At 51.4% G+C, this 15,561-nt stretch overlaps 1 protein-coding gene across 1 annotated transcript in view; it reads left to right on the top strand.

The window, feature by feature from the left end:
- The window catches only part of cep162 (centrosomal protein 162), a gene marked incomplete at its 3' end in the record, with an annotated part of 42,877 nt that extends 27,451 nt beyond the window's left edge, over positions 1-15,426 (top strand). Inside the window, exons 16-30 of the mRNA XM_080472431.1 lie at positions 987-1,040; positions 1,489-1,617; positions 1,732-1,844; positions 1,915-2,014; positions 2,830-2,950; positions 5,165-5,328; positions 6,699-6,803; positions 6,867-7,106; positions 7,744-7,950; positions 8,028-8,283; positions 9,689-9,821; positions 9,890-10,031; positions 10,104-10,202; positions 14,801-14,935; positions 15,211-15,426. Coding sequence (XP_080328557.1) covers positions 987-1,040; positions 1,489-1,617; positions 1,732-1,844; positions 1,915-2,014; positions 2,830-2,950; positions 5,165-5,328; positions 6,699-6,803; positions 6,867-7,106; positions 7,744-7,950; positions 8,028-8,283; positions 9,689-9,821; positions 9,890-10,031; positions 10,104-10,202; positions 14,801-14,935; positions 15,211-15,426 — 2,214 coding nt within the window. The remainder of the gene's footprint in view (positions 1-986; positions 1,041-1,488; positions 1,618-1,731; positions 1,845-1,914; positions 2,015-2,829; positions 2,951-5,164; positions 5,329-6,698; positions 6,804-6,866; positions 7,107-7,743; positions 7,951-8,027; positions 8,284-9,688; positions 9,822-9,889; positions 10,032-10,103; positions 10,203-14,800; positions 14,936-15,210) is intronic.
- Between the last annotated feature and the right edge of the window lie 135 nt (positions 15,427-15,561).

Here is a 15,561-nt window from a genome sequence, read left to right as displayed (position 1 = left end):
CCAATTCATCTTTCTCTTTAGCCGTCAGCCATTGTTTTCTCCCTGGGCTTTCTTTGTGAGCTTTTCTTTGTGTCTATTGGAGACAGAATGTTCATGTTCAACACACCCATATCCTGCAATACTTTTAGAAGTTAGAAAATATTTAAAAAATAAATGATGCACTGCTAATGTGAATGCTTTAATTTAGTAGTTTTGTAACATGAGTGAATTAAATGCTGACTCACCCATTTCTATGACCTAAAAATGTTAAAACCCCTTAAAATCAAAAAGGTGCCTAATGACCCCCCACGAATCTTTGAGCCCTTGGTTAATAATGACTAGAACTGAAGTCTCACTTATACGTAGGGATGGGAATTTATAAGACTTTAATGATTCCAATTCTATTTTTGATTCTGCTTATCGATTAAGGAAAACAAACAAGTTGATGAGCATCAACTTTGTTCAGTTCAGAAGGAACATACAAACCCAACAGTGAAGTCCTAACAGGCCTAAAGCCTCGGGCTCCTCGATGGGGGCCCAGGGGTTCCCCAGAAGGTATTAACAGCAGAGGACGTGTTGACGTTGCTGCTGGGTGGAGATTCACTCCGAGTCGAGTCCATCGACAAAGAGACTTTTTTTGCCGTGAGAGATTGTTCCTTCGTGTCGGTCGTATTTCCTCCCTTAGATGAAACATCCACTTTGCAATTATTGCGAGTTTCCCTGTCGTCGTCTTTCCTCCTGGCATGGAACCAAACTTTGGAGCGTTTGTGCTGTCATGTTTCCTGCTGCTGCTCTGGTGAACGACATCGCCACCTTCCATCGCCAGAGTCAGAGCTGTCTTGACCGCCTGCATCCTGGACTCTTTTCAGAGAGACGTGGTGGAGGAGCTGAGCGTCCAGCTGGCTCTGAAGGAGGAGGAGCTCCAGAGGAGGAGCGGAGGAGCAGAGGAGGAGCTCCAGAGGAGGAGAGGCGGAGCAGAGGAGGAGCAGAGGAGGAGCAGAGGAGGAGCAGAGGAGGAGCTCCAGGCGCTCAGACAGCAGAACTACCTGCTGCAGAGTCAGGTGACTCCATCTGAAACAACTCAGAACAAATCCTACGTCTCCTGTTGGTATTCAGCGTTCTTCCTTTCCATGTGGAATTTAAAGTGGTTTTCTGGAGTTGTTATTTGACACCAGACTCATATTATTTCTTTTGTAGGGATTGTCTTTCAGGGTTAGCATTTAATAATGATAATGATAATAATAATAATGCATCGCTTGCTTTAACATGAATAACCACAGCAGCTGGTGGATTATTAGTCCAGAGCAGCTCAGAAAGACTCACTTCCAGAGATTGGCTGGGATGTAATGTAACTAAGATTCTTGATTTGTCTCATCATCTGAGTGTTGAGACTCGTTTCTTTACTGGAGAATAACTGGAGCATCTACAAGCGTCTCGTATCTGTCCTCAGGACGTTGAGTCTCTTGCAGAGGCCGGTGGGATGTAACGAGACGTTTGGTCCCTCTTTAGCTGGGCGCTGCAGATGCTGCCCGTCAGAAGCTGAGGCTGCAGGCTGCAGATCCTGCTACCCAGCAGAAGCTCCAGCAGATGGACCGAGAGATGAAGGAGCAGGAGACGCTCATCAGAGGATACCAGCAGGTTGCTTTCACTTTCTCCTTTCAGGCTGAAGAAATCAGAACAATCTGCTCCCAGAGGAATTGTTGTTTTTTACATTTTGAAGTGTGACAGTGAAAAACAAAGGATGTTTTTCAGGAGAACGAGAAGCTGTATGTGCAGATGAAGGCTCAGCAGGCCAGGAGCAAGTCCACAGAGGAAGCCATGTTTGAGGAGAACCAGCGGCTGCTCAGCGACCTGGCTTCAACAAGGTGGGAGGCCAGCGGAGACCAGGTCTGCTCATTCTTCTTCATCCATTCATCCCCTTGTGTTTGTCTCCAGGGAGCAGCTGAAGAAGAGCTGCAGACCTGCAGGGAGTTTGTGTCACATGGATCACACTCGGCGAATCACAGAGCTGCTGGCTCAGATCCAAATTCTGCAGGTCTGGGTCAGGTCGCTCACACTGGATTCTCCCTCCCCTCACACACTCCTGTTCCTCACACACTCTCTTCCTCACACTCTTGTTCCTCACACACTCTTGTTCCTCACTCACTCCTGTTCCTCACACACTCTTGTTCCTCACACACTCTTCCTCACACTCTTGTTCCTCACACACTCCTGTTCCTCACACACTCTTGTTCCTCACACACTCTCTTCCTCACACACTCTCTTCCTCACACACTCCTGTTCCTCACACACTCTTGTTCCTCACACACTCTCTTCCTCACACACTCTTGTTCCTCACACACTCTTGTTCCTAACACAATCTCTTCCTCACACTCTTGTTCCTCACACACTCCTGTTCCTCACTCACTCCTGTTCCTCACACACTCTTGTTCTTCACACACTCTTGTTCCTCACACACTCCTGTTCCTCACACACTCTTCCTCACACTCTTGTTCCTCACACACTCCTGTTCCTCACACACTCTTGTTCCTCACACACTCTCTTCCTCACACACTCTCTTCCTCACACACTCTTGTTCCTCACACACTCTTGTTCCTAACACAATCTCTTCCTCATACACTCTCTTCCTCATACACTCTCTTCCTCACACACTCTTGTTCCTCACACTCTTGTTCCTCACACTCTTGTTCCTCACACACTCTTGTTCCTCACACACTCTTGTTCCTCACACACTCTTGTTCCTCATACACTCTTGTTCCTCACACACTCTTGTTCCTCACACACTCTCTTCCTCACACACTCTCTTCCTCACACTCCTGTTCCTCACACACTCTCTTCCTGTGTGTGCAGAGGAGCGAGGCGGCGCTGTCCAAGGAGCTCCGCAGCCTGAAGGTGGAGAACCGGGCCCTGGAGGTGGAGCTGCAGCTGGTGAAGAAAGAGAGAGAGCTGGCTGAGGTCCAGACCGCCTCAGGTTAGATCAAGAACACCGGGGAGCTTTCAGAGTAAAGCTCTATTCCCGAGGGACCAGTGGTGATTTGCAATGATACCTTCAATTAAGACCTGTGACCTTAATCCTGTGCGAATGCATCGTGTCTGTAATTCCATCCATCCATCCATCTTCTTCCGCTTATCCGGGGCCAGGTTCCAGAGGCAGCAGTCTAAACAGGGATGGCCAGACTTCCCTCGCCCCAGAGACGAGATCCTGTAATCCCCAAACCGGACCTAGAAATTCTGTGCATAAAAGTTATGAACAGAACCGGTGACAAAGGACAGCCCTGCCGGAGGCCAACGTGCACTGGGAACAGGTCCGACTTACTGCCGGCAATGTGAACCAAACTCCTGCTCCGGGCGAACAGGGACCGGACAGTCCTTAGCAAAGGGTCCCAGGGTCCCTGGTCCAGTGTTCCGCGACCAGGGCGAAAACCACATTGTTCCTCCTGGATCCGAGGTTCGACTAACGGCCGGATCCTCTTCAACAGTACCCTGGAATAAACTTTCCCGGGGAGGCTGAGGAGTGCAATCCCCCTGTAGTTGGAACACATCCTCCAATCCCCCTTCTTAAAAAGAGGGACCACCACCCCGGTCTGCCACTCCAGAGGCACTGTCCCCGACCGCCATGCAATGTTGCAGAGACGTGTCAGCCAGGACAGTCCCTGCATATCCAGAGACTTAAGGAACTCGGTGCGGTTCTCATCCACTCCCGGTGCCTTGTCACCGAGGAGCTTAGGAACTACCTCGGTGACTTCAGCCTGGGTTCTGGACGAGTCTACCTGAGAACCCAGCCTCTGCTTCCTTAACGGACGGCGTGATGGTGGGATTGAGGAGGTCCTCGAAGTATTCCTTCCACCGCCCGACGACATCTCCAGTTGAGGTCAGCAGCTCCCCCCGCCACTGTAAACAGTGTTGGTGAAAAACTGCTTCCCCCTCCTGAAGCACCGGACGGTTTGCCAGAATTTCCTCGGGGCCGACCGATAGTCCTCCTCCATGGCCTCCCCGAACTCCTCCCAGACCCGAGTTTCTGCCTCCACCACGGCCCGGGCTGTGGCCCACCTGGCCTGCAGGTACCTGTCAGCTGCCTTGGGAGTCCTATGAGCTAACAGCGCCCGTAGGACTCCTTCAGCTTGACGTCATCCCTTACTTCCAGATTCCACCACCGGGTTCGGGGGTTGCTGCTACGTCAGGCACCAGAGACCCTGCGACCACAACTCCGAGCAGCAGCTTCAACAATGGAGGTGGAGAACATAGTCCACTCGGACTCAATGTCTCCAGCCTCCCCTGGGATCCGTGAGAAGCTCTCCCGGAGGCGGGAGTTGAAGACTGCGGGGACAGAGGGCTCCGCCAGGCGTTCCCAACAGACCCTCGTGACACGTTTGGGCCTGCCGATTCTGTCGGGCTTCCTCCCCGTCCAGCGCATCTAACTCACCACCAGGTGGTGATCAGTTGACAGCTCTGCCCCTCTCTTCACCTGAGTGTCCAAAACACGTGGCCGGAGATCAGATGAGACGACCACGAAGTCTATCATCGACCTGAGTGTCCTGGTGCCAAGTGCACTTATGGACACCCCTGTGCTCGAACATGGTGTTCGTTATGGCCAAACTGTGACAAGCACAGAAGTCCAATAACAGAACACCCCTCGGGTTCAGATCAGGGAGGCCGTTCCTCCCAATCACTCCTTTCTATGTCTCAGTCGTTGCCCCAGTAGAACAATGGAGTCCCTAGTTGGAGCACTATCCAGCACCCCTCCCAGGGACTCCAAGAAGGTAGGGTACTCTGTACTGCTGTTCGGTCCGTTGGCCGAGACGATTCATAAATTCTTTTCCTCTCTCTCCCTGTCCCATGTACTTCTCCCCCCAACCGGTCAAGGCGGATGGCCGTCCTTCCAGAGTCTAGGGTCCGCCCCACGCTTTCTTCCTGAAGAGGGAGTTCTTGAACTTCTCTCCATGCGAGGGAGTTTTTCCTGGCCACTGTTGCTTGTTACACCTGCTTGCTTTGGAAGGGTTTAGTAGGGTCCTGTTGTACTCTATCATTGTAAGAGCGCTTTGAGATGTTTGTTGATGTGATTTAGCGCTTTACAAATAAAATTGAATTGAATTGAAAAATTGAATAAATTACCATTGGACCCTAGGTAATACTGATACCATGCGAATAGGGCATAAGTCTGAATCCTGTTCCCCGGGTGTGTCAGGTGATCGGAGCTCTGAGATTCAGGCGTTGGAGGTGAAGCACGGGGAGGAGGTGGAGGCCCTGAAGAAGAAGCTGCAGTGGTTCAATGAGAATCAGGAGCTGCTGGACCGAGACGCCAGCCGACTGAAGGCGGCCACAGCTGAGGTCTTGCAACTCCGAGAGCAGGTCAGACTGTTTCCTCAGTATTTCACACCACCAGCCTGAAAACACGCAAACCAGCATTTTCACCTGAGACATGGTGTTCTGACGAGGCCTGAGAGCCTTCAACACCTTCTTCCTCACATCACAGGTTGGATATAACAGGCTGGGAGAATAATTGTAATTTTTCCTGGCAGAATTGGGGAGAAAAATCTCTGTTCAATCCATCTCACACAACCCGGACCGTCGGTTCAGTTCGTCCAGCAACTCTTTTATTGAGCAGCAGTTTGAAGCTTTCGTTTTGTTTTCTGCTCCTAGTGCTTGATTGTTTCATGACAGGTTCTTAGGCCCCGTTTACACGACAACGAATTAGAGTGTATCCGCAAAACGTTCTTCACTTTTGGGGGGTCCGTTTACACGACACCAGTTTGCGGATGCACTGTATCCGCAAAGTTTTTAATCCGGCTCCCAAGGTGGAAAGATTCTTTCACGGTCACTGTTCCCTCCTGCAGAGACTGATGGAGGCTACAGAGCCTGTTACTGCTCATCTCCCCCTCCTGCTCATTCAGTTGTAAACAAACATGGCCGACCCGTAGTGGTACGACCGACCCGTAGTGGTACGACCCGTAGTGGTACGACCCGTAGTGGTACGACCCGTAGTGGTACGACCGACCCATAGTGGTACGACCCGTAGTGGTACGACCCGTAGTGGTACGACCGACCCGTAGCGGTACGACCGACCCGTAGTGGTACGACCGACCCGTAGTGGTACGACCCGTAGTGGTACGACCCGTAGTGGTACGACCCGTAGCGGTACGACCCGTAGCGGTACGCCCCGTAGTGGTGACGACCCGTAGTGGTACGACCGACCCGTAGTGGTACGACCCGTAGCGGTACGACCGACCCGTAGTGGTACGACCGACCCGTAGTGGTACGACCCGTAGTGGTACGACCCGAAGCGGTACGCCCCGTAGCGGTACGACCCGTAGTGGTACGACCCGTAGTGGTACGACCCGCGGTCCATATTCTAGTTTTCTCCTCCAGATCAGTAGTTTAATAGTTGAGACTCTCCCTGATATCATCCGGTTCCTCATCAGTCCACTAGGATGTCAGGTTCTCTCCATTTTCTTCACCTTTATAGTGTTTTGTTCTCTGCACACGTCTGTGTAGTTTCATTACAAAATTAAGCAGCAGCGCCCTCCAGTGGCCCGGCAGACTAACTACATCGTTGTCTCTGTGTCCGCTGCTGCAGTGGAAACGCCACCACTTATTTTTTGCGGAGTAGGTGTTGTCACGTGAAATGTTGTCGTGGAAACAGGGCCTTACATGTTTCTTTAGTGAACCTTCTCCTGTGAACGTGTTTGTGGTGAAATAAAAGCTCTAGTTTTGATTTGAAGGTGGAGAAGCTGAAGGAGGATGTGGGCCGGAGAAACAGCGAGCAGCAGAGGAAGAGCAGAGTGAGATCAGTGGAAACCAAGAGGCTGCAGGAGCTGCAGAGTCAGGTTTGTCTCCACACACTGGACGCTCTTCCCCGTCGTGCCGCTCTCACCACGTCCTGCTTCCAGGTCAAGCAGCTGGAGCTCATCCTCCGCAACAGAAACCCCAGCTCTCTGCCCGCCCTCATCTATGCCGCCGCCTCGGCCAGCGAGGAGCAGGCAGGGACCGGGGGGGCGGAGGCGGGCGGCGGCCGGATCACGGTGCTGCTGGAGCGCAGGATTCAACGCCTGGAGGCGGAGCTCGAGAGCCACGATGAGGAGGCCAAACGCAGCCTGCGCAGCATGGAGCAGCAGTTTGACAGGATCAAGGTGAAGCTGCTTCACTTTTTTAGACTTACTCTACTAATGGTTGTTGATCATTTCAATGAACGAGAGTTATTGTTGACATTTCTATAGTTTTCACTCCATATTTGCATTGAAATATCAGATTCTCAGGTATCTCTGCTTAAACCAGGCTGCTTCTCTTGGTGAATGAAAATACTGTCAGTCAAGTTCAAGACAAAACAATGTTTTTAATCTGTGGTTATTTCCATGACTGTTGTAAAGTTCTGTTAACACTGAGAGCTTCACTCTGATTCTGTGAAAGAAACTACGAGCAGTAGACAGCATCGCCATCTAGTGGTTGAATGTTGAGAAACGTCTCATTCTTAATAAATACAGCTGGTTATGTTTCTTAAGTTGCAGAAAATGTGGTGTAAAAAGCTAGAACTCCAAATCACACTGAAGTCTATACGCTACCATTCTACCTGTAATCAGATTCTTCAAATATATTTAAATGTATATCCTGACACATGGTGAATTCCTGTCCCATTATGACTTCAACTGTAGTTTCCCGGACTGGAAATGTTTTCTTTCAGGAAACCTTTGTATTGAGTGTATTTTCCATGTCCAGTTAAAGCCATGCTGCAAAGTTGAGTGTCAGAATGCCGAGCTTCTGTCTGTGCAGCTGCGATACGAGCAGCAGATCTCCGAGCTGGAGCAGAAGCTGCAGCAGGAGCAAGCAGCGGTGGTGGCAGGGTCGGAGTCGGAGTGGTGGGCTTCAAAGCTTCAGGCTGCAGAAGAGAAGCTGCAGCTGGAACAACAAAACCACCAGGAGAAAGAGAAAGCTCTGCGAGAGCAGGTGGAGTCACTGCAGCAGCAGCTGAGACTCAAGGTGGGTGAAGACTGAGAGACGAGCTGCCTGCCGTTCCTGTGAAACCAGATGAAGTGGATGCTCTGGTGTCTCTGCAGGCTCCATCCAGTCCCAGCAGGCACCAGCGACAAGCTGACGAGGCCTTGATCTCCCGGTTGGAGCGGCTGAACCACGAGCTGAGCGCCAAGACGCGAAGCGTCCAGGAGCTGCAGCGCACCGTGGAGCGGCTGCAGAGGGAGCGCAGGAACATCCTGTCCAGGCCCCGGAGAAAGCCGAGCCACCCCACTGCCGCCCCGCACGGCTCCTTCCCCTCCACGCAGTACGAGAAGACCTACCAGCCCACCGTCTTCACAGGTCTGTGACGATTTGTTTTTAAGATGAGTCCAATTGAAGATCCCAGAACTAAGAGTAAAAAAAAAAAGAAGAAAGAAAACCTGGAAGTAAACCAAACTACGTGAATTAGGTTACATTTTTTTTTACAAATTAAAAGTTTCAAATCAATTAATCAAATTAACGTGTTATTTTTGACAGCACTAATATATATTTGTGTGTGTGTGTGTGTGTGTGTGTGTGTGTGTGTGTGTGTGTGTGTGTGTGTGTGTGTGTGTGTGTGTGTGTGTGTGTGTGTGTGTGTGTGTGTGTGTGTGTGTGTGTGTGTGTGTGTGTGTGTGTGTGTGTGTGTGTGTGTGTGTGTGTGTGTGTGTACACAATGCATCTGGAAAGGATTCGCAGCGCTTCACTTTTACCACATTTTGTTCGCTTACAGCTTTATTCCAAAACGGATTAAATACATTTTTTTCTCAAAATTCTACACACAACACTCCATAATGACAACCTTAATAAAAGTGTTTTTTTTAATTTTCTAATTCATTAAAAATGAAAGATTTTTAAAATTCACCTGTGTTCAGTCCTGAGACTCCATATAGTTTCATCACCGTTCTTCATGTTTCTTGTTTAAAATGATCAGTCTGAGTCTTTTTTTAAACAGTCTCATGTTGGACATGGTTTCAGGTCTTGGCTGAGTTTGTTCCAGACCTTCACTCCACTGACTGAAGGGCTCCTCATCCTCATGGAACCAACACTCCTGGTTCTCAAGTCCAGATTCCCCCTGTAGTTAATAAATCAATAGTTAATCATAACCTTTAACTTCACTGGATTTCACACCAGAAGCTTTCATATTGGCTTCATGTGGAGATTGGAGTCATTTTCAGTAGTAATTGTTTGGTTTTGTGTAAATATAAAGTTTAAATTTGAAGGTTACGACGGCACTATTTCACCATAATAAGATGAAATGTGGCCCCTGAAGTAAAATGTGTTTGACAATCCTGATGTGACTCGAGTTTACATCATGTTTTACACTGTGGGAGGAAATCAGAGAGGAATCGTTCAGACTCCAATAGTGGAATTACATCACATCTCCAAACTGTGAGGCTGAATTGATGAGAATGTCCGTGTTGACGGCTGCAGAAAGCTTCTGAGGTGAAGAGCAATTCAGAATTACATTTTCTTCAAAAGACTTTCAGGTTTTATCAGTTTGGTGACAGACGAAGAGAACGATGAGGCGCAGTCAGTCTTTCTAGTTCAATATGTTGAGTTGAAATCAGAATCGTTGTGGCTCCTGAACACGCCTGTTGTTCAGTTTGAGAGTCAATGAATGTAACTTCTTGTCTGGAAGAGAGAAGATCCAGAAGGTTCAGAGCTGGTCTTCTAGATGTTAGTTTCCAGTTTCCTGACAGCAGGTGATGTGGTGTCTCCACAGGGAGCCACATCTCCGAGGTCTCGCAGGAGAAGGAGGCTCTGCAGCAGCGTGTGGAGCTGCAGCAGCTGCAGCTCCAGCAGGAGAAGGAGGCGCGACAGGCTGAAGCCCAGCAAGCCGAGGAGGCGCGCTGCAGGTACCAACTCCTTCCTGAACGGCCGGCTGACTCCCTGCAGATCACTGACCTGAACTTTGACCCTTCAGGGGGAAGGAGCTGTTCACACAGCAGATCTCCTCCATGAAGGCGGAGCACCTCAGGGCGCTGGAGCGCCTGAGGAACAGCCATGCTCTGCAGCACTCCTCCTCCAGGGTGGCAGAACTTTCCAACCAGCTGAGCACTCAGGAGGTAGCAGCTCGGCAGGAGTCCCTCCGCCACCTGGAGGCTTGGTAATGACGCTCCTATTTCATGTGTCTGCAGATCGCCATCCAACATCTGCAGGAGCAGCTGGAGGAACTGCGGGGCGTCCAAGAGGCTCTGGTTCTGTCCAGGACCCGAGAGGAGGCGCTGCAGGAGCAGGTGAGCAGGACTAGGGAGGATGAATGGAGCCTTAGTGTTTGTTCTCCTGGAGGAGTGATGCAGTGTGTTTCTCCTGGAGGAGTGTGTTCTTCCTGGAGGAGTGAGGGAGTGTGTTCCTCCTGGAGGAATGTGTTCTTCCTGGAGGAGTGATGGAGTGTGTTCCTCTGGAGGAGTGTGTTCTTCCTGGAGGAGTGATGGAGTGTGTTCCTCTGGAGGAGTGATGGAGTGTGTTCCTCCTGGAGGAATGTGTTCTTCCTGGAGGAGTGATGGAGTGTGTTCCTCCTGGAGTAAGAGTATTCCTCCTAGATCAGTGATGGAATGTGTTCCTCCTGGAGGAGTGATGGAGTGTGTTCCTCCTGGAGGAGTGATGGAGTGTGTTCTTCCTGAAGGAGTGTGTTCCTCCTAGAGGAGTGATGGAGTGTGTTCCTCCTGGAGGAGTGTGTTCCTCCTGGAGGAGTGTGTTCCTACTGGAGGAGTGATGGAGTCTGTCCCTGTGGAGTAGTTTGTTCTTCCTGGAGGAGTGTGTTCTTCCTAGAGGAGTGATGGAGTGTGTTCCTCTGGAGGAGTGTGTTCCTCTGGAGGAGTGATGGAGTCTGTCTCTGTGGAGTAGTTTGTTCTTCCTGGAGGAGGGATGGAGTGCGTTCCTCTGGAGGAGTTTGTTCTTCCTGGAGGAGTGTGTTCCTCGTGGAGGAGTGTGTTCTTCCTGGAGGAGTGTGTTCCTCTGGAGGAGTGTGTTCTTCCTGGAGGAGTGTGTTCTTCCTGGAGGAGTGTGTTCTTCCTAGAGGAGTGATGGAGTGTGTTCCTCTGGAGGAGTGTGTTCCTCTGGAGGAGTGTGTTCCTACTGGAGGAGTGATGGAGTCTGTCCCTGTGGAGTAGTTTGTTCTTCCTGGAGGAGGGATGGAGTGCGTTCCTCTGGAGGAGTTTGTTCTTCCTGGAGGAGTGTGTTCCTCGTGGAGGAGTGTGTTCTTCCTGGAGGAGTGTGTTCCTCTGGAGGAGTTTGTTCTTCCTGGAGGAGTGTGTTCGTCCTGGAGGAGTGTGTTCCTCCTGGAGGAGGGATGGAGTGTGTTCCTCTGGAGGAGTGTGTTCTTCCTGGAGGAGTGTGTTCCTCCTAGAGGAGTATGTTCCTCTGGAGGAGTGATGGAGTGGGTTCCTCCTGGAGGAGTGTGATGGAGCGTGTTCCACCTGGAGGAGTGATGGAGTGTTTTTCTCTGGAGTAGTGTATTCTTCCTGGAGGAGCATGTTCCTCCTAGAGGAGTGTGTTCCTCTGGAGGAGTGCGTTTCTCCTGGAGGAGGGATGGAGTGTGTTCCTCTGGAGGAGTGTGTTCTTCCTGGAGGAGTGTGTTCCTCCTAGAGGAGTATGTTCCTCTGGAGGAGTGATGGAGTGGGTTCCTCCTGGAGGAGTGTGTTCTTCCTGGAGGAGTGTGTTCCTCTGGAGGAGTTTGTTCTTCCTGGAGGAGTGTGTTCCTCCTGGATGAGTGATGGAATGTTCTTCCTGGAGGAGTGATGGAATGTGTTCTTCCTGGAGGAGTGATGGAGTGTGTTCGTCCTGGAGGAGTGTGTTCCTCCTGGAGGAGGGATGGAGTGTGTTCCTCTGGAGTAGTGTGTTCTTCCTGGAGGAGCGTGTTCCTCCTAGAGGAGTGTGTTCCTCTGGAGGAGTGCGTTTCTCCTGGAGGAGTGATGGAGTGTGTTCCTCTGGAGGAGTGTGTTCCTCCTTGCAGGAGTGATGGAATGTGTTCCTCCTGGAGGAGTGTGTTCCTCCTGGAGGAGTGTGTTCCTCCTGGAGGAGTGATGGAGTGTGTTCCTCTGGAGGAGTGTGTTCCTCCTGGAGGAGTGTGTTCCTCCTGGAGGAGTGTGTTCCTCTGGAGGAGTGTGTTCCTCCTGGAGGAGTGATGGAGTGTGTTCCTCCTGGAGGAGTGTGTTCCTCCTGGAGGAGTGTGTTCCTCCTGGAGGAGTGTGTTCCTCCTGGAGGAGTGTGTTCCTCCTGGAGGAGTGTGTTCCTCCTGGAGGAGTGATGGAGTGCGTTCCTCTGGAGGAGTTTGTTCTTCCTGGAGGAGTGTGTTCCTCGTGGAGGAGTGTGTTCTTCCTGGAGGAGTGTGTTCCTCTGGAGGAGTGTGTTCTTCCTGGAGGAGTGTGTTCTTCCTGGAGGAGTGTGTTCCTCTGGAGGAGTGTGTTCCTCTGGAGGAGTGTGTTCTTCCTGGAGGAGTGTGTTCCTCCTAGAGGAGTATGTTCCTCTGGAGGAGTGATGGAGTGGGTTCCTCCTGGAGGAGTGTGTTCCTCCTGGAGGAGTGTGATGGAGCGTGTTCCACCTGGAGGAGTGATGGAGTGTTTTTCTCTGGAGTAGTGTGTTCTTCCTGGAGGAGCGTGTTCCTCCTGGAGGAGTGTGTTCCTCCTGGATGAGGGATGGAGTGTGTTCCTCTGGAGGAGTGTGTTCTTCCTGGAGGAGTGTGTTCCTCTGGAGGAGTGTGTTCCTACTGGAGGAGTGATGGAGTGTGTTCCTCTGGAGGAGTGTGTTCCTCCTGGAGGAGTGTGTTCCTCCTGGAGGAGTGATGGAGTCTGTCCCTGTGGAGTAGTTTGTTCTTCCTGGAGGAGTGTGTTCTTCCTGGAGGAGGGATGGAGTGCGTTCCTCTGGAGGAGTTTGTTCTTCCTGGAGGAGTGTGTTCCTCGTGGAGGAGTGTGTTCTTCCTGGAGGAGTGTGTTCCTCTGGAGGAGTTTGTTCTTCCTGGAGGAGTGTGTTCTTCCTGGAGGAGTGTGTTCCTCCTGGATGAGTGATGGAATGTGTTCTTCTTGGAGGAGTGATGGAGTGTGTTCGTCCTGGAGGAGTGTGTTCCTCTGGAGGAGTGTGTTCCTCTGGAGGAGTGTGTTCCTCCTGGAGGAGTGATGGAGTGTGTTCCTCCTGGAGGAGTGTGTTCCTCCTGGAGGAGTGTGTTCCTCCTGGAGGAGTGTGTTCCTCCTGGAGGAGTGTGTTCCTCCTGGAGGAGTGATGGAGTGCGTTCCTCTGGAGGAGTTTGTTCTTCCTGGAGGAGTGTGTTCCTCGTGGAGGAGTGTGTTCTTCCTGGAGGAGTGTGTTCCTCTGGAGGAGTGTGTTCCTCTGGAGGAGTGTGTTCTTCCTGGAGGAGTGTGTTCTTCCTGGAGGAGTGTGTTCCTCTGGAGGAGTGTGTTCTTCCTGGAGGAGTGTGTTCCTCCTAGAGGAGTATGTTCCTCTGGAGGAGTGATGGAGTGGGTTCCTCCTGGAGGAGTGTGTTCCTCCTGGAGGAGTGTGATGGAGCGTGTTCCACCTGGAGGAGTGATGGAGTGTTTTTCTCTGGAGTAGTGTGTTCTTCCTGGAGGAGCGTGTTCCTCCTGGAGGAGTGTGTTCCTCCTGGATGAGGGATGGAGTGTGTTCCTCTGGAGGAGTGTGTTCTTCCTGGAGGAGTGTGTTCCTCTGGAGGAGTGTGTTCCTACTGGAGGAGTGATGGAGTGTGTTCCTCTGGAGGAGTGTGTTCCTCCTGGAGGAGTGTGTTCCTCCTGGAGGAGTGATGGAGTCTGTCCCTGTGGAGTAGTTTGTTCTTCCTGGAGGAGTGTGTTCTTCCTGGAGGAGGGATGGAGTGCGTTCCTCTGGAGGAGTTTGTTCTTCCTGGAGGAGTGTGTTCCTCGTGGAGGAGTGTGTTCTTCCTGGAGGAGTGTGTTCCTCTGGAGGAGTTTGTTCTTCCTGGAGGAGTGTGTTCTTCCTGGAGGAGTGTGTTCCTCCTGGATGAGTGATGGAATGTGTTCTTCCTGGAGGAGTGATGGAGTGTGTTCGTCCTGGAGGAGTGTGTTCTTCCTGGAGGAGTGTGTTCTTCCTGGAGGAGTGTGTTCCTCCTGGAGGAGTGTGTTCCTCCTAGAGGAGTATGTTCCTCTGGAGGAGTGATGGAGTGGGTTCCTCCTGGAGGAGTGTGTTCCTCCTGGAGGAGTGTGATGGAGCGTGTTCCACCTGGAGGAGTGATGGAGTGTTTTTCTCTGGAGTAGTGTGTTCTTCCTGGAGGAGCGTGTTCTTCCTGGAGGAGCGTGTTCCTCCTGGAGGAGCGTGTTCCTCCTAGAGGAGTGTGTTCCTCTGGAGGAGTGTGTTCCTCTGGAGAAGTGCGTCTCTCCTGGAGGAGTGATGAAGTGTGTTCCTCTGGAGGAGTGTGTTCCTCCTTGCAGGAGTGATGGAGTGTGTTCCTCCTGGAGGAGGGATGGAGTCTTTTCCTTGTGGAGTAGTTTGTTCTTCCTGGAGGAGTGTGTTCCTCCTTGAGGAATGTGTTCCTCTGGAGGAGTGTGTTCCTCCTGTAGGAGTGTATTCCTCCTGGAGGAGTGATGGAATGTGTTCCTCTGGAGGAGTGTGTTCCTCTGGAGGAGTGTGTTCCTCCTGGAGGAGTGTGTTCCTCCTGGAGGAGTGATGGAGTGTGTTCCTCTGGAGGAGTGTGTTCCTACTGGAGGAGTGATGGAGTGTGTCCCTCTGGAGGAGTGTGTTCCTACTGGAGGAGTGATGGAGTGTGTCCCTCTGGAGGAGTGTGTTCCTCCTGGAGGAGTGATGGAGTGTGTCCCTCTGGAGGAGTGTGTTCCTCCTGGAGGAGTGATGGAGTGTGTTCCTCCTCCTCCAGGTCAGCAGGCTGCTCCAGCAGCTGAAGGAGGCCACCGACGCTCAGAGTCCCACTGTGAAGCTCCTGTGTGGCCTGGAGAAGAAGATGGTCAGCATGGAGCTCCGACACCAGCAGAGGGAGCAGCAGCTGCAGCAGGTCCACGTCATCCAGACACTCTGCCATCAGTTTAACTGCTCTTCTGTTTAAAACTGCAGAATTCATGAGTCCAGACAAAACTTCTTCTACACCTGGATCAACATTTATCATTATTCAATTGTCAACAGTTCTGAGGGAAATGACAGATGTTGTTAAAACTCTTGTGGCTGCTCCTCTTCCTGTGTCACCGTGTTCCACTTCCTGTGTCACCGTGTTCCACTTCCTGTGTCACCCCGCTCCACTTCCTGTGTCACCCCGCTCCACTTCCTGTCCAGGTGATCGGGGGTTCCCTGCAGATGGCGGCTGGTCAGTCGGAGGTGGAACGTTGGAGGCGAGTGGCTCAGGAGAAGAGCAGACAGATGGAGGCCTTTCGTTTGGAGCTGGACTCCATTCTGGACATCCTGAGACACCTGCAGAGACAGGGGGGGGGTCCTCCATGGTCCTCAGTCTGTCCCCCAGAGGAGCTGATCAGACCTCACTCAGGGCTTTAAAAACATTTCCAGCTTCTCTTCATATTAGATCAGACTAATATATTTCATAGCAGAAGATGTTCTGGGATTTTCCTACAGATTTATTAAAGGAAACAACAGAGAGGAAATAAAAGACCAAACCAGCTGCTGATTCCA

The sequence above is a fragment of the Lipophrys pholis genome (assembly GCF_963383615.2).
Source record: "Lipophrys pholis genome assembly, chromosome: 9".
NCBI classification, from domain to species: Eukaryota; Metazoa; Chordata; class Actinopteri; order Blenniiformes; family Blenniidae; genus Lipophrys; species Lipophrys pholis.
The sequence above is the reverse complement of the archived record's forward strand: the minus strand, read 5'-3'. Positions and strand labels throughout refer to the sequence as shown.